At 45.8% G+C, this 22,232-nt stretch overlaps 1 protein-coding gene across 3 annotated transcripts in view; it reads right to left on the bottom strand.

Annotated features, from left to right (window-relative positions):
• Positions 1–296: 296 nt before the first annotated feature.
• Positions 297–22,232, bottom strand: part of MARCHF3 (membrane associated ring-CH-type finger 3) — a 144,793-nt gene continuing 122,857 nt past the window's right edge. For all 3 annotated transcript variants that reach the window (XM_059693730.1, XM_059693729.1, XM_059693732.1), the window contains 2 exons: positions 7,392–7,601; positions 297–1,211 (listed from right to left, as the gene is read on the bottom strand). In XM_059693730.1, the coding sequence (XP_059549713.1) occupies positions 1,053–1,211; positions 7,392–7,601 (369 nt within the window). In that variant the 3' untranslated portion in view covers positions 297–1,052. The remainder of the gene's footprint in view (positions 1,212–7,391; positions 7,602–22,232) is intronic.

Raw genomic sequence — 22,232 nt, 5'->3', positions numbered from 1 at the left:
TGTGGGGCTGTGTTCTGGAACTGAGACAAAGGGGTCTGAGAGGCTAGGACAGGCTTTTTTTTGCCACATCTACCTGTCAAGCTGGAAATTCAATAGAGCAATGGGAGTGCTAATTGATATGCAAAACAGGTTCAGGGTTCCTAGAAATGTCTAATGATCCTCCCAGTCGCTGGGAATGCAGAATTAAGACACGCACTAAATGACACCAACGTTTTTTCCTTTTCCTTCTTAAAATCTACCTTGGGAAACTTCACAGGGTTTTATGATTAAAACAGAAAGTATTGCAATCAGTGGGGTTTGTCTTTCACACACTGGATATTTATTATTAGAAAATAGCTTCGACCAGCCGTCAGTACCAAACGAGTTGACAGGAGCGTGCTTCTCACCATATTTTTTCTTTTTTCCTCCTTCATGAGAATTAAATAAACAGCGCACTGTGGGGAGAGCTGCCACACCTCTTGTTCCTTTAAAGTCTGAATACTTACATGAGATTTAGTACAAAACATCCTTCAAACATGACTTGTTTTGCAGTTGTTATGCTGTCCCCTTGAGTATGGGACATAAAAGAGATGAAAAAGACCACTTAAGCTATCAAATGACCCCAAAGAATCTACAGGAGAAACCGGCAACAAATAAACGAATCCAACAAAACCCATCCAAACCAAGACACCAGTTTTAACATTGGCTTTTCAAGTTGATTATCATCTAAGTTTAATAAGTTTATATATTTGAAATAGTAATAAAAAGGAAGAATCGAATTGCACCCTCAGCAGGACAGCCTCACGGGTTAAAAGAGGCGTTCGGAAGGTTCTGCTAAATGAACATGTTTGGCAGCTCAGCAAATACCATATGACGGCAGCATCCATGATGGGAAGTGAAACAGCGTTCGCGTTCTCCTGGCGGAGTTCGCTGCTCCGGGCGCTGTGCTCACGCGGCTCTGGGTGTCCTTAGACCCACGGGCTTCGGGGAGGGTTTGGGATGGCTCAGGGCACGGCCCCAGTGCAGATACTTCCAAACCCAAACAACGAGTCAACCAACCGACCACACAGATGTCAGACAATCGTCTCTTTTGAGTTCCTCTTGACGGAAGGGAGGCCCAGCAAGGACTGCTGGTTAGAAGGTAGGTGGACAGACTTGGGAATGAGGAGAATCACCCTCTGATTGGTCCGGCGCCATTCGTTGTACAATCGACAGTGGTACCTAAACGACACCTGGGGTTAGGAGAGGAAAATAAGGGAAGGTTTCAGGTAAGCAGACGCTGATAATCAATCAAAAAACAAACATGTCGCTTAAAAGAGCTGCAAACAGCTGGCAGCGGTACAGCGGGGCAAGGACCTGGCTGAAACGGCTCCAGGGAGCAGCCCAGTATTGGGACACTGGGCACCGAGCAAAGAGCACCCGCATGTGAGCACCTGGGCGCAGCTCACAGAGCAGCTTCCTTCGTTCCTCCTCCTATTGGGTAAAATCAGGGTACCATAGGAAATGAGGTTTCTTCTGAGTTTGGACTTATTTTGGGGATAGTGGTGTTTAGGTTTCAAAGCGTCAGTGATGAAGAGGGTTGGCTGGAAGCAGTGGGCACAGTGGGCACAGTGCCAGCCCTTCCCAGCTGAGGGAGCGGGCAATGTGCCTTTCTGGTCCTCGGGGAGGGATGCCGGGGCTTCCCGTGCCCTTCTGCAGGCTGGACACTGCACAACTCAAAGGGCCCCATTCGCACCGACTGTGCTGGGAAGGGTCTTTTGTACTTGCCATGGAACCCTGTCAAGTTGTACTGGGTGGCCCTGAAGGGCGACACCCAGTGGCTCCAGCTCCAGCATTCGATGGCTCCCGGAGGGGCCGCTTTGGCATGGGCACTGAACTCCCTGGTCAGGTCTTCTTGAGCCACAGTGCCTTGTGCCTGCCTCGGCATGGCACCGCGTGCCCTGGGCATCGGAGCACTTGTCTCTCTCCCTGGCATCGTGAGGGCAGGGCTTGTGTTGTTTTCATCTCTGCAAGGCCTGCACCTATCACAGGGCCTGGCACTGGGACGTGGCTCAGTAGAGTTTGCTGAGTGAATGGATGAGTGAATACATATCCTATGCTTTCTAATTGCAACAACTGCTTAAGATTTAAGCCTCTGTTATATCTATGCGACAGTATGAAGAGGAAACTCCGTTAATTGTGACACAACCGTGTGTCCAAAGTGCTTGCTTCTCGTGTAAATATACTGGGACGAGAGGATGACATGTGTGGCTTGTTTTGGAGAAGACCGGCACGAAGCATTGATGGACTGCCCAGGAAATTCACAGTTTCACCTGTACTTTTGAGGATGTACGGAGTCCAGGCTGAGTGCATGCAGATGACCAGGTGCTGGGAAGGAAGGTGCCCTGGGCTGAGAGTGACAAATTATCCAGGGATGGGCTGTGCCACCCTCTGGGGCGGTGGCCTGTATGGACCGCAGTGCAGGTCGGAGAGTGGGCTGGCCCCGTGGTTTGAGGTCAGCGTTGGCAGAAGTGGAGGAGAGTGCAGGCCCTTGCCCGAAAGGGCTTGCTCGTCTTCATGGCAGGATCATGAAACTCACGGCCTCAGAAAATCAAGTTTCTGAGGCTAGAAAGCAAACGCCACAGGCTGAGTGCCAGAGATTTGGGTATGAAAATATAAGCTTTTAAACTCACACAGATGTGCTTTTGTCCAAAAGGCCCTGAACATGCCAAAGCGGATCAGGGTTTTTCCCTTTTCTTTTTAAAGCCTGCTTCTCTTTCATCGATTCTGTCCTAAGGCTGCTTGGGCTCCTCACCAATGTAGGAGAAGCAGGTTGGACAGCCTGCTGTTCAGGGCCAAGGGCAGGGAAGAGGCAGAACACAGACAAGTACTAATGAAGAGCGTTGGCGCTACAATAAGTCTGGAACCTGGAAGTATTACAGGGAAGCTGAATTTCAAATCAAGAGTCCTTTCATCCATGAGGTTAAAGAGCCGCGCTGGTTGGCATTGGTAAGCGGAGAATTAAGCTGTGGGCACAGGTGGGCAGCACCTTCTCAACAGGGTAGGAATCGGGCCTTGGGCTCCGGGGCCAGGCACATGGGGCTTGAACCCCCAAACTCCCCTTAGTGTCGCCGTGACTTTGGTTGCTTGCTACCCCCAAGTTTCAGTTCTGTCGTTTGCCAAATGTGAATAATGACATCTGAGATGATGCATAAAAAGCACTTAGCACACGCAGCGTAGGGGAAACAGTCAATAATACGGTAATAACAGTGCATGGTGTCAGGTGGGTGCTAGACTTTCAGGGTATCACTTCATACGTTATAGAAATGTCTAATCACCATGCTGTACACTTGAAGCTAATGATATTGCATGACAACTGTCACTGAAAAACAAAACAAAAACTAAGTAACAAGCACTTAGCCTAGTGCCTCACACACAGGTGAATGTGCTTGGCCTGTTGTTCGGTGTGGAAAAGATAACTCTGTGACACTCCTTCTTGGGTATAGGGAATGGAGGCTGGGCTGTCTCCTTTCAGTGTGCTGGCGGGTCAGCCTGCATCACCTGGGAGCTTGTTAGAATGTCAGAATGTGGGGCTCTGCCCAGACCTAAGGAGTCAGAGCCCGCCTTTTAACAGGATCTCCAGGTTCTGGCACCTTCCCTGCAGCCTGGGCTGCGCTGCTCCAAGGAACACAGGTGTCCACGACTCAGTGGGTCTCCCGGGTCCTTGGCCAGGAAGTACAAAAACCAGCGCACTTGTTCAGATAAACAGGCGAGATCTTATTATGCATTAACTTATCTTAATTGCTCCGTCTGCTTATAAAGGAAGTTGGGCAAGTGCGGAAGGGACTGCATTGCGCAGCTGCCTGGGTGAATGCGGGCCCCAATCTCTAGAAGCTCCAAGACACTCCCTCCCGCGATGAGATAGAACAGGAGAGAACGAGGTGTGATTTAGAGGAATAAAGAGGCAGCGAGGGGAAAATAAACATAAACCAAAAGAAGCTATAGCAATAGGGACTTGGGAACCTCGTTTATACAGAAATTTCTGAAATTTCCAAGGTTTTAAGGAGGAAGAAAGAGCACAGGGCCACTATTCTAACAAAACTCCTCCTTGTAGGATGGGTTTCTTGAAGTGCATTCATTTCTTCATCCAAAGGATATTTATTCACCTCCTGTCATGGGCAAGGTCTCTACAGAGTTGTGATCCAATGGAGGGCACAAGGAGAGGTCAGGGAGGTGACAGCTGTCGCCAGTGCTGCTGCTAAGGCACAGTAGGCTCTGGAAAACCTTCTCACTATGTATTCCTCTTCTGCCCTTTCTCTCCAAAGGTTATGGTGTGACTGTGAGGTTATTGATGGGGCCGGGGCTTTGTGAATTGCCATTGCAGAGAGGGGTCCAGTCTCTGATCTCTGATTGCACCGTGCAAGAGAAGAGGGCTGCGTGGGTGTCCACCAGCCGGGGAGAAATGCCCAGCACAGGGCCACACTGAGCACCCTCACGCTGCCACGGGCTGCTGGGGGTGTGTCTAAGCCAGTCCCACAGGGAACCTTGTAACAGTATTCTCTTAGAGCCTCTCCCCTTTATAACAAGAGTTTAAATGATTAACCCATGGGATGGTGGGGGAGTCAGCCAGAGGATTCAGATCATCCCTTCGTTTCATCCTGTGATAGAGCACAGTTTCTGTGCTGGGCACTGGTTGCAACAGTGACCCAGAGACTAGAAGGACTTCCTGTGGTCACTGAATGGCAGTGCCTCCGTTCTTGCAGCTCTGAACCGGGCCTCCTATGCCTCCCACTATGGACAATTTCTTAATGCTTCGTGTGGACTCAGTTCTCATCTAGCGCTCTTGGTGGCTGTCCCTGGACTTCCAACAGGTTACCACGTGGCCAGAGGTGTGTTGGGGCGCCCTCTCCTGAGCTCCCCGAGTGGGGATGGCTGAGGCCTGGCCCCCTGGGTCGCAGGTGCCTGCGTTCCCTCAGCAGCTCCGTAAGGCGGAACTCCCTGTTTGTGTCCGTGTCCAGGCCCAGCCCTCGTGGCCAGGTGAGCGGGCGAGGAACTCCAAAGGCATGTTCAGGCGCTCAGCGTGGATGCACGGCCCTCTTCACAGAGCCGAGAGGCCCTTCCAGGAAGGCTCCTCTGAGGAGTGGGACTGACACCGTGTTTGTTTATCTAAGACATTTTCACAGCATTTTCTCCTTAAGCTTGACAGCTTGTTTACAATGGGTTTCTGCTGGAGGGCAGTTTCCAAGTGCTGTCAGCTTCTGAATTACTGCTCTTGCCAGGGCAGCTCAGTGCAGCATGTCTCTGGGAAGGAGAGAGTCTACACTCACTGCCTACTGCTGAGCACGCTTTTCACAACAGTCAAAGGGCAGAAACCCTTTCTTTTCCTTCCACTGCTTTGCATTGTATAGAGGGCTGGGGGTGGTGGTGGGAGTTGGGGGAGCAGGGAAGCCACAGGAAGGAAACCAGGGTGCTTATGCTAGGTGCTTTGATATATGTTCCCATGTAATCCCACCTAATCCCCACAATAGCCCATTGACCCTGGGATTATCAATCATTCCCTCCTTTTTTTTTTTTTTTTTGCAAAGGGGAAGGATGATCAGAGAGGTTAAGCACCTTGTTTAAAGTTACACAGTTATTAGGATGCTAAATCTTGGGTTTGAACACATGCACTTTTTCCTATGCTGCCTCTTGGGAATGAAGTACTATATTTCTCTCCTGAAGGAACCGACTCCAAGTACCTTTCCCACCCAAACCTTCCTTTCATCCAAATGGGGCATCAAACAGGGAGGGTCACATCCTCACATCCATATTTATCTACATAATTCTTTCTTTCATTTCTTCCTTCCATGCCCCTGTCCCCCATTCTACCTTGTTAGGTAAGTGGATGCTTTACAAAGCTGGTTTTCAAAAAGGCTTCAATTGGTTTGAAAGCCAGTATTCAAATCTACATATTCATTTTAGGAACTTGTCTAGGAAAAATGGTAGACAAATAAACCTCTAATCATGGTAAACTATTATTTTCCAAAGTATTTCCCCCTGCACACTTCCATTTCAATCTAGTAGCACCATGGGAAGTTGGCAGGGTGGGTGTTAACTACCATTTCCACTTTACAGATGGAAACACTGAGGCCCAGAGCAGTGACGTGACTTTGCACTGAGCTAGCCAGACTATTTAACTCCTTATTTCTAGCTCTCTTCCCAGCACAATGTCCGTGTGACTTCTGAGTCAGCGTCATTGCTTGATTCGTAATGAATTAGATACACTTTGGAAGCACAGACTTTCAAAGAAGGCAATACTAGCTTTGTTTGGGGGCTTAATTAGGCTGGGAACAGAGGCCTAAATGAATCCGAGGACTCAGTTAAAGTCCGAAGCATCAGAACACTCCCTGTCTACCAAGGCTCCGGTCAGGTCCCTCTCCCTGAGACTGAGCACTTGCACCAGGGGGAGGCTGGGGGGGTGGGGGCGATGAGCAGGGGCTGGGTCAGCATGGCAGGAATGGCCACTGGCGGGCAGGACTTGGGTGGACATGGGAGCCATGGAAGCTCCCACACACTGACGCTGAAGCTGTGCTGTGGGATATGGGAACTACACTTCAGACAGGAAATGCATATTGAATGACAATGGGACGTGCTCAGATTAGAAACCAGCAGGCACAGGAGAGTAACGCCGGGAAGCAGGGGCCCAGTTCCAGAAACGATTCTAGATAGTGACGTTTTCTCTGCAGGCCCCAGAGGGAAGCATGAAGAGAGATCAAATGCTGTACTTTGTGGGTGCTGCCAACTGGTGCCTGAGCAACCAACTCCGTAAGTTAAAGAATGAAAAAAAAAAAGAGAGATGTTTTAAAATTCTTCCTCATATGCAGAGGGAACACTTACTGGGAAATGGTTTTTCTTTGGTGGCAGCTTCTGAGCCAGATAAATGAGTGTCTTTATGGGCAGCAGAGTCAATATCCCAACACAGAACAATCCCCAGGCGCAGGGCAGCTCCACGCCCAGCGAGACTTTACTGTGTCAGGGTGTAAGACAGTAACCAGCAGGAGGATTCATGATCTGTGCAGGCAGCCACAGCAGCAGTGCCAAGCACATCCTTCACCATCTACTGTGATCCCCGAAAAAGTGAGGAACATAAGCAAGGGAAGGAGAACGCCTCCTCACACATGGAGCCTCGCTGGCCGAGGAGAGCAATGTCCAGGTGTCTCTGACTGATGGGCTCTCAGAAGCTGAGGCTTTTTCTTTACTTGATCTGCTCGTCTCAGCAGCGTGTGCCAGCTCCCCCCTGCCCCCCCCCCCCCGGGGTAGTAACAAACCGAATCACACACTCTAGCTGCCTGAACTGGGCAGGTGAGGTGTGACCCAGACAAGAGGGGAGGCCTTGCCAACTGTGGGGCTGCCAGCTTTGGCTGGCCTGGTCCCCGGGGCCTGGCCATACTTACAAGTGTCCAAAAGAGGTAAATAGTGAAGAGTGCGACAGTGAGTGCAATCAGTCCGACGGCCTCGAGCCGACTGCTAAAGTGCAGGTGGTCCACGGCGCCCCGCAGGCAGAGCCAGCCCGAGATGGTGGCCAGGGGTGTTATGAACAAGAAGCACACCATGTCTCCAAACAGAGTCCGCTTCTCATGCTGAGGGCCTGGGTTTCTGAGCCACTGCCAGGGAGAGGGAGAGAGAGAAAGACAGGACAAGGTTAAACCCCCGGTGGAGTGGAGACGCCCTACTCCGAACTTGTCTTGATCTTCAGAATCTGGAAAAAGGCACTTTTGACTTGTGCTGAGATCACAAGGGAGCATTAGGGCTCATTCCCATGCCTCCACCCCCTGAATAATAGTGATTATGATAATAACATAATATGGCAATGGTGATGATGATGATGATGATCATAATAGTAATAATGTATCCTTGCTGCAGATGGCCTGTTTTTGAAAACATTCAATGGTTATTATTATATATCACAATGAGTCTATGTGAAAGGTAGAGGATGTTTTGGGGAGGTAATAGTTGAGGTGCCAGGGTGCTGTCAGGTGGCCAAAGTCTTCCAGTGTCTGGATCTGGGGACTGTGAGCAGGAGAAGGAAAACTCACAGGTCCGGATTGCTCCACTCCTGCCCCTTCCCAAGGGAGACTGGTTCCTCAGAGATGAGCCCTGAGTCCTTGAACTATTCTGCCTGATGAGTGTTTTGTATGCCTGAGGCACCGGGCCACGGAGTACCAGTGTAATCAGAGGGCTGATGTTCAGCTGTGATTTATGCTGAACACCTATGTTTGCCCTTGGAGCTGGAGCCTGTGTAGCCGTGGTTAGTCATGCAGGCGGCGGCGTGCCTATGTGACTGACCCCAACAGACACCGTGGACACCAAGGCTGATAATGCTTTGTATGTGTTGCTGCGATTTGCTGCTAAACAATTAAATGCACAGTAACGTGTGGCATTGCTGGGAGGGGACACCTGGGAGCTTGTGCCCGGTTTCTCCTAGACTTTGCCCATGCATCTTTTCCCTCTGCTGATTTTAATGGGCATCCTTTTGCTGTAATGAGCCGTAATCAGGAGCATAAGAGCTTCTCTGAGTCCTGAGTCCTTCCAGTGAATCGCTGAGCCTGAGGGTGGACTTGGGGACCACCCGCACACAGAGACTCACCTGACTCCATGAACTCAGTAATGCCCCCTCCCTCATGTTTGGGACCTTGAACCTCCTACTTAGAACTGTCCTGGACATCTTAATTGTGCTACCATCTTGACTGACCCAACCCCCAAAAGGATGGGGACAATTCTGTGCTTGTTTAAGGACTAGAGCTGAGAATTCCTACAGGGCAGGGTTGTCCTCCCACGTGGGGAATTGCTGAACATCTGCTGAAATGTTTTACATAATCTATTCCAGGAAAAGTCATGCTTACGGACTGGTGTCATTGTACACTGGTGAGAAGGCCTGGTGGCTTCTGATTAGTGTTGAAACATGCCCCCAAACAATCTGACATTCTCTTAGCACTATCCCATGTAATAATGAGAGAGGCCATGGAGTCGAGAGGAGTGGGGTCAAACACAGGTCATGGGGTATGGGTGGGGAGAGATACTGCGACTCTGTCTTCCTTCTCATCATACCAACAAATGGGGAGACCTAGCAGTGCTGTGGGAGGGCCCTCAAATGGGAGCACTGTGGGCCACTGAGCAGGTACCCCAAGTGGCCAGCGCAACAATTTCCATAAAACCACTGCTGGGAGGGAAAAAACTGGGACAGGAAAGAAAAGGGAGGGAGAGGCTGACTGGAGAGAGAAGGGAATGTCATGCTCAAGGGCCAAGGGTGGAAGGAAGAGACAAAAGAGCCACAAAGAGGGCGAGCAAGCTGAGGAAGAAGCTGTGGAAGAGCCAGCAGAAGACTCAGGGAGCGAGCAGAAGAGATGGCAGGAAAAGGCACAGAAGGAAGTTTTCGTGTCGGGGAGATGGTGCCCTTGCTCCAATGTTTCCAGAAGCCAATATTAAATGACCTGGAATGCCCAACGTAGCACTTTCCAGTAACAATCCCCCTTAAAATGGGTTGAGATGCTGGCGGAAGTCAACCTCAGCTCAAAAATGGGCCTGAAGAAATGCTTAAAATTAGACAATGGGGAGTTGACTTGTCTGTGAATATAAACACAGCATTAAAAAAATTTAAAATAAATACCAAAATGACCAAGTGCAATGTGTTGTAATGCTACCTCAGACATTCAAAAAACTCATATCCTATCTAGTAAAAGAGAAACATGGTAATTAGCCATATGTCCGCTACCCTTCCCATTGGCTAATCAGGGTGATATGCAAATTAACTGCCAGCCAAGATGGCGGCCAGCAGCCAGGCAGCTTGAAACGAACATGAGGCTTGCTTGCTTCAGTGACGGAGGACTCCAACGTTCCCGGTCTGCCACTGCCAGCCTCTGAGCTTGCAGTTTGAAACATTTACAAATATAGAAGCTAAACAAAACCCCAGAAACCTGCTTTCAGCCAGCTGGGAGCTCAGAGCTGGAGTTGAAACAGTATTTCGATTATAGAACCCAAACAAACCAGATACCTGCTTTCAGCAGCAGAGGCCTAAGAGCTGGAGCCAAGCCTCAGAGCTAAAGCTGGCCCAGAATAAAAAAAGAAAAAAAAAAAAGAAGAAAAGGAGCGGTTGGGAGCTTTAGTCACCCGCCAGCCTGAAAACAGCCCTCAGCCCCTCACCCAGACTGGCCAGGCACCCCAGTGGGGACCCCCACCCTGATCCAGGACACCCTTCAGGGCAAACCATCTGGCCCCCAACCCGTGCACCAGGCCTCTATCCTATATAGTAAAAGGGTAATATGCCTCCCAGCACCGGGATCAGCGGAGCCACGAGGCCTCCTGGCACTGGGATCAGTGTGACAGGGGGCAGCGCCCAAACCCCCTGATCGCCATGCAGCTCTGTGTGTGACAGGGGGCGGGGCCACAACCTCCCTATCCGCCCTGCTCTGTTTGTGACTGGGGGCGGTGCCCCAACTCCCCTATCGGCCCTACTGTGTGAGTGACAGGGGGGAGCTCCTCAACCCCCTGATTGGCCCTGCTCTGTGCGTGACAGGGTACGGAGCCCCAACCCCCCTGATGGGCCCTGCTCTGTGCGTGACAAGGGGCAGCGCCCCAATCCCCTGATTGGCCCTGGTCTGTGCGTGAAGGAGTGGCGCCGCAACCTCCCCATCGACCCTGCCTTGAGTGTGACAGGAGGCGGTGCCCCAACCCCCAAATCGGCCCTACCCTGAGCATGACTGAGGGTGGCATCGCAACCTCCCAATCCGCCTTGCTCTGTGCATGACAGGGGGCGGCGCCCCAACTCCCCAATCAGCCCTGCTCTGAGCCCGACCAGGGGCTGCACCTAGGGATTGGGCCTGCCCTCTGCCACCCGGGAGCAGGCCTAAGCCAGCAGGTCATTATCTCCTGAGGGGTTCCAGACTGTGAGAGGGCACAGGCCGGGCTGAGGGACCCCTCCTCCCCCGCGAGTGCACAAATTTTTGTGCACTGGGCCTCTAGTTAATTAATATTGTATTGCTATGAAGAGTACAAATTGGGCATTTTTATGGCAACTTTATGGAGGCTTAGTTAGGTTAACTGATTGCTCCAAGTGACTCAGCAGTCAAACTGAAGAGGATCAGGACATTGCTTATTTTTCTTGTTTTTTTCTAAAATGAACATGGATTGCCCTAACTGGTTTGGTTCAGTGGATAGAGCATCGGCCTGCGGACTGAAGGGTCCTAGGTTCGATTCCGGTCAAAGGCATGTACCTTGGTTGCGGGCACATCCTCAGTGGGGAATGTGCAGGAGGCAGCTGAATTGATGTTTCTCTCTCATCAGAGTTTCTAACTCTCTATCCCTCTCCCTTTCTCCCTGTAAAAAATCAATAAAATATATTTTTTAAAAAAATAAAATGAACATGGATTGTTCAGATGTCCTATCAGTAAATATTTGAAAGTTATAAGTTGTAAGACATTCAGAAATCCAACTTCTTAAACAGTGGAGCCCAATTTGCAGTGACCTGACTCCTGCAGTTTAGACTGTGTCTAGGAGCGGGTCTGGACTATTTTTTCTGTTGAAACATAGTAGGTTCTCAATAAAGTGACATATGTTCACAGACAAGCTGAGCTCAGTGGCAAAGACTTCCTCCAATTTCTTTTGCTTTGGAATTCTGAATACATTTTATTAAAACTAATTTAGCACCTTACTTATCTATGTGGCCCTTGACATTACCCAATGAACTACTCAGGTATGGCAGGAGGTAATTATGAATCACTACTTATCTCTGTCTGATGTAAAATAAATTGGAAAGGCAAATTAGAAATTATTTGTTCCAAGTTTTTTATTTTCTATTATTTTTTAAGTCTATATTTCTGAAAAATTTCTAGGCCATTTTATATGTACACAATTACCCAATACCAAGGTTCTACACCTTATTAACACTATGTATTTTTTTTCGGCTTAGCTTACTCTTTGTGTTGTTTGCTGCCGAGTCATATTTAGGTGTGAAGTTCTTTAAATGGGTACTATTATGTTCACATCTGAGACTTCTTCAGAACCTCAAGTGTTATTTATCACCTACACAAAGGCAGCCCCCTAGACCAAGACCAGTGATAACATCTGTGGTTGAGAAAAAAAAATTGCCCCATGCCATGGTAAGAACCTCTGCTAACATGTCCAAATAGGCTGAACATAAAGGATATTTATATCGCAGAGTTTATAAGAGAAAAATGTGATTACAGCCCTAACTGGCTTGGCTCAGTGGATAGAGCATTAGCCTGCGGTCTCAGGGGTCCCAGATTCGATTCTGGTCAAGGGCATGTACCTTGGTTGCGGGCACATCCCCAGTAGGAAGTGTGCAGGAGGCAGCCGATCGATGTTTCTCTCTCATCGATGTTTCTAACTCTCTATCCCCTCTCCCTTCCTCTCTGTAAAAAATCAATAAAATATATTTTTAAAAAATGTGATTATACCTCAAATTTCTAGCAATAGGGGATGGTAAAAAAAAATTATGGATTTACTTAAAATAGAATACCATAGAGTAATTTCAAATGATAATGCACCTTTTATATTTACTGACATGATATACTGCTGAGCAGGAAAAGAAGTCTACTGAACAGAATGTATAGTATGAGCCTATATATGTAACCATATATTTACATATACATTGACATTTACATAGATATAGTGGATTCACATAGACATAGACCAGGACACTGAGCAAAACTGTGGCTCTTCCTTGCAGCCACTGTGGACAACAGGATGAAGACTTCTCAAAAAATTAAAACTAGAACTGCCTTATGACCCAGCAATTCCACTTTTGGGTAGTCATCTGAAGAAATCTAAACATTAATTCGAAAAGATGTATGTGCCCCTATATTCATTGCAGCATTATTTACAATAGCCAAGATATGGAAGCAACCTAAACGTCCATCAATATATGAATGGATAAAGAAGAGGTACATATATGTGTTGGAATATTACTTGGCCATAAAGAAGTGAAAATTTGCCATTTGCATCAAAATGGATGGACCTACAGAGTATTATGGCAAGTGAAATAAGTCAGAAAGAGAAAGATAAATACCATATGATTGCCTTTACATGTGGAATCTAAAAAACAAAAGAAAGAAAACAGAAACTCATAGATAGAGCAAATTGATGTTTGCCAGATGGGAGAAGAGTTGAGGGGGGGTTTGAAAAAGGGGGAGGGATTAAGATGTACAAATTGCCAGTTATAAAAATAGTCACAGAGATGTAAAGGGAATATAATCAGTAATATTTGATAACTATGTATGGTGTCAAATGGTACTAGACTTATTGGGGTCATCACTTCATAAGTTATATAAATATGCAATCACTATGTTGAACACCTGAAACTAATATAATATCTATACTAAAATAATATCTATAATAAAAGGGTAATATGATAATTAGACCGGACATCCTTCTGGACGTCCTTCCAGACAAAGCCATGGTGGCAGGGGCCGAGGCAGAGGCAGTTAGGGGCAACCAGGCAAGCAGGGGAGGGCAGTTAGGGGCAACCAGGCCGGCAGGCAGAGTGGTTAGGGGCAATCAGGCAAGCAGGGGAGAGCAGTTAGGGGCAACCAGGCTCGCAGGGGAGAGCAGTTAGGGGCAACCAGGCTCGCAGGGGAGGGCAGTTGGGGGCGACCAGGCCGGCAGGCAGAGTGGTTAGGGGCAATCAGGCAGGCAGGCAGGTGAGCAGTTAGGAGCCAGTGGTCCCAGATTATGAGAGGGATGTCCGTAATCGGGCCTAAACCAGCAGGGATTGGGCCTAAACTGGCAGGGATCAGGCCTAAACCAGCAGAATAGAGAGGGTGCAGGCTGGGCTCAGGGACTCCCCCCCTCCCTGTGCATAAATTTCATGCACCGGGCCTCTAGTTGTATTATAACAGTAATTGAAAAACAAAACAAAACAAAACAACAACTAAAAAAATGGTGGCTGTTCTTGGTAGTGGAATTATGAATGATCTTTATTTTTTTCTTTTTGTATTATTTTTCTATAATGAATGGACTCCCTATATAAATATAAGTTGTATATTAGTTGTGTCTGAAACATAAGAGAGAGAGAGAGAGAGAGAGAGAGAGAGAGAGAGAGAGAGAGAGAGAGAGAGAAGAGAGAGGGGAGGTCCAATGATGTCTGGGTGTTTAATCTCAGCTATATTATCATGCATTTTGGCTTAATTTATAATAGACAAAGGTTATCTCAATAATTGTTCAATTACATTTCTGCTCATGTATGTCTATGGCCTCTCTTATCAGTTACACTTTATTATACATAGAATATTATATGCATCCTATAGTAGTACCTTCCTTTCCCAAATATTCAATAAAGAGCAGGCTGACACAGAATGGCTGGTTTGTGTGTCCATCTTCCCGCCTGACCGGAGGAGAAAACTTACCTGTATCACTGGCATCTAGCACACTCAACACTCTCAATGTTGAATGAATGACAAAGGCTTATGTTTACTCACACCTTACCATATGCCAAACACTGTCTCATAAGCTGTATAAAGTAATTGGTTTACTCTTCAATAATCTTTAAAGAGGTAGCATTATCATCACCACCATTTTATAGATAGAGAAACTGAGGCCCAGAGAAGTTAAGTAACTTGTAGAAGATTGGCCTTGACTTTGAGCCATGTAGTCTAGCTCTAAAGACAGTACTCTTAACTACTCTATTATATCATCATTCTTAGAAAAAAACACCAAAACAAAACAAAATGAGGGTGGGGGGGGGGGGGTACTGGGTAGATGGAAGGGGATGTGAGTTGGATTGTACCGTAACTGGTTTTTATCAGCACAAGAAGGAATATTTACTTATCATGGTTCCCCTGGAGCAAAATATCCATTACTTTGTCCTGCCACTTGTGGACAGCATTTGCAGCTAAAATATCATTCTTGAAGAATCTTTAGTTTAACCTTTGTCTTCAGCTTATACTTGGTTAGCTGTATTTTAAAAGCTGAGGTCAATGATTGAGAAAACTGGCTTGTATGGCATTTTCCCCCTGGTGGGCTCACCCATATTGATGCCAATGGGCAGCTGAGGGCATCTTTCCTGTAAAGCATACCATATGACCCAGCAATCCCTCTTCTGGGTATCTACCAGAAAAATTTGAAAACACTTATTCATGAAGGTATATGTACCCCTATGCTCACTGTAGCATTTTCACAATGTCCAAGACATGAAAACAACCGAAGTGTCCTTTGAAAGATTATTGAATAAAAAAGATGTGGTACACATATAAAATGGCATACTACTCAGCAGTAAGAAAAGATGAAATGTTGTCATTAGCCACAATATGGATGGATCTTGAGACTATCATGCTAAGCAAAACAAGTCAGATGGAAACAGTCAAGAACCATATGATTTCCCTCATGGATGGGTCATAAAACTGAAAGCAACAAATGAACAAATAAGATAAACAAACAAAATAAAAACTCTTAACAGTATGGTGGTTTGGTGGTTACCAAAGAGAAAGGAAATTTAGGGGAAAGCAGAAGAGGGTACGGGGGTTATGAAAAGAGACTTGACTTTAGGTGATGAACACACAATGCAACATACAGATGATTTATACCTGAATTGTACACTTGAATCCTATATAACTTTGGTAACCAATTTCACTCCAATAAATTCAATAAAAATTTTAAATATTGTAAAAGAAAAATAATAAAGCAGGAGAGATGCCACTGAAAGCCCTGGCGGTGAACTGCCCGTTTTTCTGAGGCGATCTCATTCCAATCACTAACTTGTCCCCGAACCATGAGATGGATCTACTCTTGGAAATAGGTACAAAAACCAACCAAGCAACTAAACACAATAGAAACCCCCACAGTAATCAGCCCTGCAGGGCTGAGCCAGCAAAGGGACTGGAGTGCACTGCTCCCAGTGACAGGGCATTGTTCACTGGCTGTAAATGCATAGCTGCGGTGAGCCAAGCACTAGCGGTTATTTTCAAGATGGGTTAACTGCGGATTTGGGCCTAATTACAGTGTCAGTTTGTTGAATCCCTTGCTAGTAGGTAAGGGTGGTGGGGGTGCAGTGCTCGAGGACATTAGATTCTGCCTCCCAGGCTGTGAGTTAATCGGCTTAAATCCCCAAGGTAGACAGGACATTGTGCAGGTCGGTTTGTACTAGAACCAGATTACACTCTGGTGGCTAATAGCTCTGATCAATTACAACTTCCCCATGAATCTCCTTAATGAGAAACCATCATGAAAATGAAAGAAACGGAGAGGAGGGATAACAACTGATAGAACTATAGCAAATTTATGGAGCGGGATAAAAAAAAAAAAAAGGAGGGCCTGGTCTCACAATGTTTACTCACTTGGGTTTATCTGCCTGAATGCCTCCTGTTAATCTGACACTTGGCAGCGTTATTAACCAAGCACTCGCCTTTCTTTGGGATGGGTCTTATTTTCAAAGCCCAACACAACCAACCCTAACCTGTCTTGCTTGCCTGGGGAGCTGCATGTGAAAGGGACAGCAATGATCAGAAGATATGTGACAGGTCCTTTGCATGATTAACAGTGAAGCTGAAACCTGAAAACCACGCATTTCAGTTAACTTGAAACACAGCAGAGAACAAAAACAAACCCCTACCGGAGTTTTAAATCCCCGAACTCCACAGACTATCACTGCATTTCCAGGACAGATGCAGTCACACAGAAGGAAACTGCGACTCCAGGGAAGCCAAGGAGACATCTCACCAGGCAGGAAACAGGGCACTGCCAACGAAAACTCGACAGAGGGTTTGCCCGTGACCTTAAAGTGTCAGTCTTCAGCTCTGGCCCCTCGCCAGAGCTCCAGATGTGCGTATTCAACAGCCCACTCCACATCTCCTTGGAGATGACTAACAGACAACTCAAACTTAATCCGTCCGAAACAGAACACTTGATTTAGCACTTAATCCCACAACTCTTCCTTTCGCCAAGTCTCCTCCATATCAGTAAATGACAACACCATCCACCCAGTCGCTCAGTCATCCTGTTTCCTTTCTGTGTCTGCACCACACATCGAACCCTTCAGTGAGTCCTACTGGCATCCCCTTCAACACGTGTCTGTGCACTTCTCTCCATTTCCACTGCCGCCATCCGTTACCCTAGAATCCAGTTCCTGTAAAGCAGCAAGATCACATCACTTCTCTTGCTTAAAGTTGTTCAATGTCTCCCCATCACACTTAGTCTGATGCAGTGATTTTCAGCCCTTTTCATCTGATGGCACACATAAACTAATTACTAAAATTCTGTGGCTGAAAATCGCTGATCTAACGCCTTGTCATGGCCCAGGTGTTTGCACCCTGGCTCCATAGACCCCAAAGGAGGGCAAGGATAGCGCTCATGGGATTGTTGGGTGGGGGGAAATGACTTCTTTATTTTTACAATCTCTAATTGAAATTTAGCATTTCATTGAGTTGCGCAGAGAATCTCAGTAGTGTGAGCAGCACCTGTGACATTGTCACCAAGGGAAATCACAGATATTTCATATCACATTACAATGACTGCAGAAATCTTGACATATCACTGCTTTATAGTCTGTTATCATATCTGCCCCAAAATGTGTTAAAGAAGCGCTTACATTTTATATCACAACTCTGTCTTATAAATGTTTTGATAGATGAATTATAATGTGATTGGCTTTCTTTGCATCCCTATGTAGTTTACCTACTATAATTGAAAACACGACTCTGAGCAGGGATCTGGAGGCTTCAACAGACTGCCAAAGGGTCCATGATAGGAAAATGTAGGCACCTGGGATCTTATGCCTTGGTCCTCTCAAACAATGCATGTTAGCAGTGTTTTGTTCCTGTTTCAGAAATGCTGAACTGCCTGCCTCAGAGCCTTTGCAGTGGCTGTTCCTTCTGCTTGGAACGCTTATTCCCATGACAGGTTCCTTCTCATCGCTCATTACCTCCACTTGAATGTCACCTCTTCTGAGAGGCCTTCACAAAACACCACGCATTCTCTCACTCCAGTCATTCTTTACCACATCAACCAGTTCCTTTCTTTTTAACTTTGACCACTGCCAGAAATAATCTATGTATTTATTATTTTTAATTGGGTTTAGTGGGGGTAACATTGGTTAATAAAATCATATTGGTTTCAGGTGTACAATTCTATAATACATCATCTGTATATTGCATTGTGTGTTCACCACGCCATGTCAAGTCTCCTTCCATCTAATCTTTTTATTTATGTACTTGTTTATCCTGTGTCTTTCTCCCTAGCAGGTAAGCTCTATTATACAACATTCTTCTGGCTTGTTCACAGTTATAGCCCCACTTCCTATAATATTTAATTTGCACGTAATAAGTATTAGTTGAAGCAATATATATAAATTCTCTCAAACCAGAGGATTGCTTTGGGTAGAAATTAGATGAGTTTAACTGAAATATATACATACATATATCACCCCAACTCTTTTGATCAAACACAGTGAAGTAATTTTTGCCACAGACACACACTTAGCAGTGGCTCTGGCATTTACAGCAATGATTTGGCAGAAGCATAAGCCATATTCAAGGACACCCTGGAGATTTGTGATGCTCCCTGGAGAACTTAGGCCAATAAGCCAATTAATGGGCTATAATGCTCCATAAATACTATCTCTCTGTCTGGGACATTATAATTCGGCTCTGGCATTATTTAAACAAATGCTATACACATCACACCGATGGTTTGAAATTTTCCAAAGATAAGATTAGCAGCACAGCAGGATTAAATGGCAAAATAATTTTGTATATTCACTTGCAACTTCAGATATAAGCAAAATGGGAATCATTTCCCTCTAATTACTTTAGATCATCACTGTGTAGAAGTGATCACAGCCAACTGGAGATTGCTTATACGACAAACAAGAAGATGCTGCAGAGTTAGGTGGCATATGTGATCAATGTAAAGCCAGAAACATAAGAGGAGATAAACAATGAAGAGAGGATAGAGAGCAAGAACACAGGAATTTCCAGAAGAAATTGATAAATAAGATGGACAGTGCCCAAGATGGAAATGATTTACTTTGGGAGACAATGGAGTCATACTGTTTAGTCACTTATAAACAGGACACAAAGAGCAGCTCTCAGTCCCCTGAGCCCTGCTTCATTCTGGCTCTCATGGGGCCCCTGACCCTCCAGCTGGTTAAGTTGCTGGAGTTTAGCACCCTCTCTGCCCACTGCTGCTGGAGCCCAGGTTTCTGAAACTTTCAATAACTACTTCTAGCACAAGGACAGGATCACACAGTAAAAGGTGCCAGGACAGTGTACCAAGAAAAATCCCCGAGTGAAACACTAGACAAAAGGTGAGACTATGATGAATAACAGGAATAAGGAAAATAAATCCCTATTTTGACAACTGGGGATGTTTAAAGGAATCGAGAGGGAGAAATCAAATTCAAAACTAGGTTGTCAAAATGGGACCATATTTAAAAATCTGTATCCCTCACTATGTAGTGAGAATGTAAATATAAAAACTACCCAAGCAGCCCAGCTGGTGTTGCTCAATGGTTAAGTGTTGAACCATGAACCAAGAGGTCACTGGATTGATCCCCTGTCAGAGTACATGCCTGGGTTTTGGGCTCGATCTCCAGTAGCGAGTGTGCGGGAGGCAGCTGATCTCATTGATGTTTCTATCTCTCTATCCCTTCCCCTTTCTCTCTCTCTAAAAAAGATCAATAAAAACATATCAAACACAAACAAACAAACAAAATATCTGAGCAGAGTGTGGTAGAGGGATTTCAATGAAATGTAAAATAAAGGATAGAACAGACATTCTCCCCAGGGCCACATACTCCCAAAGCAAGCAAGAATGGGAACACAGAGAGAGGGAAAAATTTCTGCTAGATGGAAGAACTGTGAGAACAGGGAAATTTTAGATTCACAGTCACTATAGTTCAATGTTTTGCTGCCCAAAGGACCCCAAATATGTAGGAGGGCTTGGCTGATCTTGCTGACACTAGATCAGTGATGGCGAACCTATGACACGTGTGTCAGAGGTAACACGCGAACTCATTTTTTTGGTTGATTTTTCTTTGTTAAATGGCATTTAAATATATAAAATAAATATCAAAAATATAAATCTTTGTTTTTTATGGTCGAAAATATCAAAAAAATTCTGTATGTGACACGGCACCAGAGTTAAGTTGGGGTTTTTCAAAATGCTGACACGCCGAGCTCAAAAGGTTCGTCATCACTGCACTAGACGAATCCCGGCAATGAATGGATTTGGAATCTCTCAAGGCTCCACTTGAGACAATGGCTTAAGTTCATGAGCCATAGTAGTATTAGGTGGTACCTCTTCCCATCCTCAAATTTCAAAGGGATCCCAAGAGCATTCAAGTAATTTGAATTGTGCTATGTCTAAGCTGGTCATGATTATCAAGATTTCAAACAGCCCTGGCCAGTGTGACTCAGTTGGTTGAGCATCATCCCATGCGCTGAAAGGTTGCTGGTTTGATTCCCAGTCAGGGCACATGCCCAGGTTGAGGGTTTGGTCCTGGTTGGGGTGGGTACAGGAGGCAACCAATTGATGTTTCTCTCTCATCTCTCTCTCTCTTCCTCTCTCTCCCCCTCTCCCTTCTTCTCTCTCTAACATCAATAAAAACACATTAAAATAATACAGACTTAAAAAAAGATTTCAAACATTTCAAACTCTTCCCTAACCTCCTCACATCGAAAGGGTTTCCCTCTCTCTGTCCTGGCCAACCCAGCCATCTGTGTGTAGTGCTCCCCAGGACCTTTTGGATATCCTTCATTAGGTATGGGGCCCAGACTATCAGAATTCTAGGTAAAAATATGCCATTCTATATAATAAAGAGGGAATATGCTAATTGACCATCATGCCCTCACAAGATGGCGCTGCCCACAGCCACAAGATGGTGGTGCCCAGTCCCCTCAGCCCCCGGCAGTGAATTTTCATGCAACCATTACCTTTTTAAAAAATCTTTACTCAAGGATATGATTATTTCTTTTAGATCATCTGTTCTCAGGGAGCAGGCCTAAACCAGTAGGTGGGCATCCCCCAAGGGCTCCAGACTGTGAGAGGGTACAGGCCGGGGTGAGGGACCCCCCGTGTGCATGAATTTCCATGCCCTGGGCTTCTATTAGTGTAATAAGAGAGGAGGGCACCATTTTATATTTTGCTGGAGTTATTCTCTTGATTATGTTCAGTATTTGTAGGCCATTTTTGCTACAAATCTCATGAAGCTGTCTTCAGGGAAGACATTCTTAAGGGGTAGGAGCAACAGCTCAAATGACATGGGCCATGGTATCAAGGGCTGGATTTATACAAGGGTAAGCAGGAGAGTGGCTGGATGAACACAGCTCCTGCCTGTGGGAAAGCTCTGCTCCATCTGGGACACACACACACATTTTAGCTTTAATGATCCTGAGACATGTGCCCCCGATGTGTCCCCAAGGCAGAATCAAGCCAACCATGGAAAAGCCCAAGTTAATAACTAGCCCAGTCCTGCGTATGTGCAGTCTGAATCACTAGCTCTCCATTTAAGACTAGCAAATTATATCCACGGTAGTGGCACCCACAGAATTATAGTATGGCCTCCTTACAGAGGAGGGAATTTGCAGTGAAGTGTTGAAAAGCTTCCCTTACTTTTCATGCTTAAAACATGTTAAGGGTGCAGGAGACATTTTTGGAAAATCTACGTACTTTGTAATTTATGTAACTATTTTCCTAGATCAGGGGTCCCTGACCTAGGCTGTAGGGCTTCAGAAAACCTGTGACCCCTTTGAAACTGAATGTCTGTGCATTTCAGGGGAGAGAGTTCAAGCCTTTTTTTTTCTTTCAATGATATGTTGTTGTTTTTTAATGGATATATTTGACATATAACACTGTGTAAATTTAAAGTGTACAATGTTAATTTTATACCTTTAATACTGTATGATTGCCATTGTAGAGACATCTAGCAACTCCATCACATTATATACTTATGCTTTCTTTTAGCAGCTGGAATAATTAAGTTTTAGTCTCTTAGTAGGTTTGATGAGTATAGTTCAATATAGTGGTTTATATTCATTATAATGAGTTCAAGCTTTTCTCAGGTTCTCAAGCATATCTGAGGGGAAGAAGCACTGTTCCAGAGCATTTATGTAAAATGTCCTAAGACACTCCTTGGTCTAGTCCAACTTTCTGAGATTTGATGAATTTAATAATATGGGCAGTAGGGTCTCATCTTTGGGACAAAGTTCATTGTTCCCACATACAGTGTTCAGCATTTACCCAGGACTGGGAGCTAGGCAATAGCTTTTGAATTGGAACACCCATGTGTG

The sequence above is a fragment of the Myotis daubentonii genome, chromosome 4 (genome assembly GCF_963259705.1).
Source record: "Myotis daubentonii chromosome 4, mMyoDau2.1, whole genome shotgun sequence".
NCBI classification, from domain to species: Eukaryota; Metazoa; Chordata; class Mammalia; order Chiroptera; family Vespertilionidae; genus Myotis; species Myotis daubentonii.
Note: the sequence above shows the minus strand (reverse complement) of the source record. Positions and strands in the feature narration are given on the sequence as shown.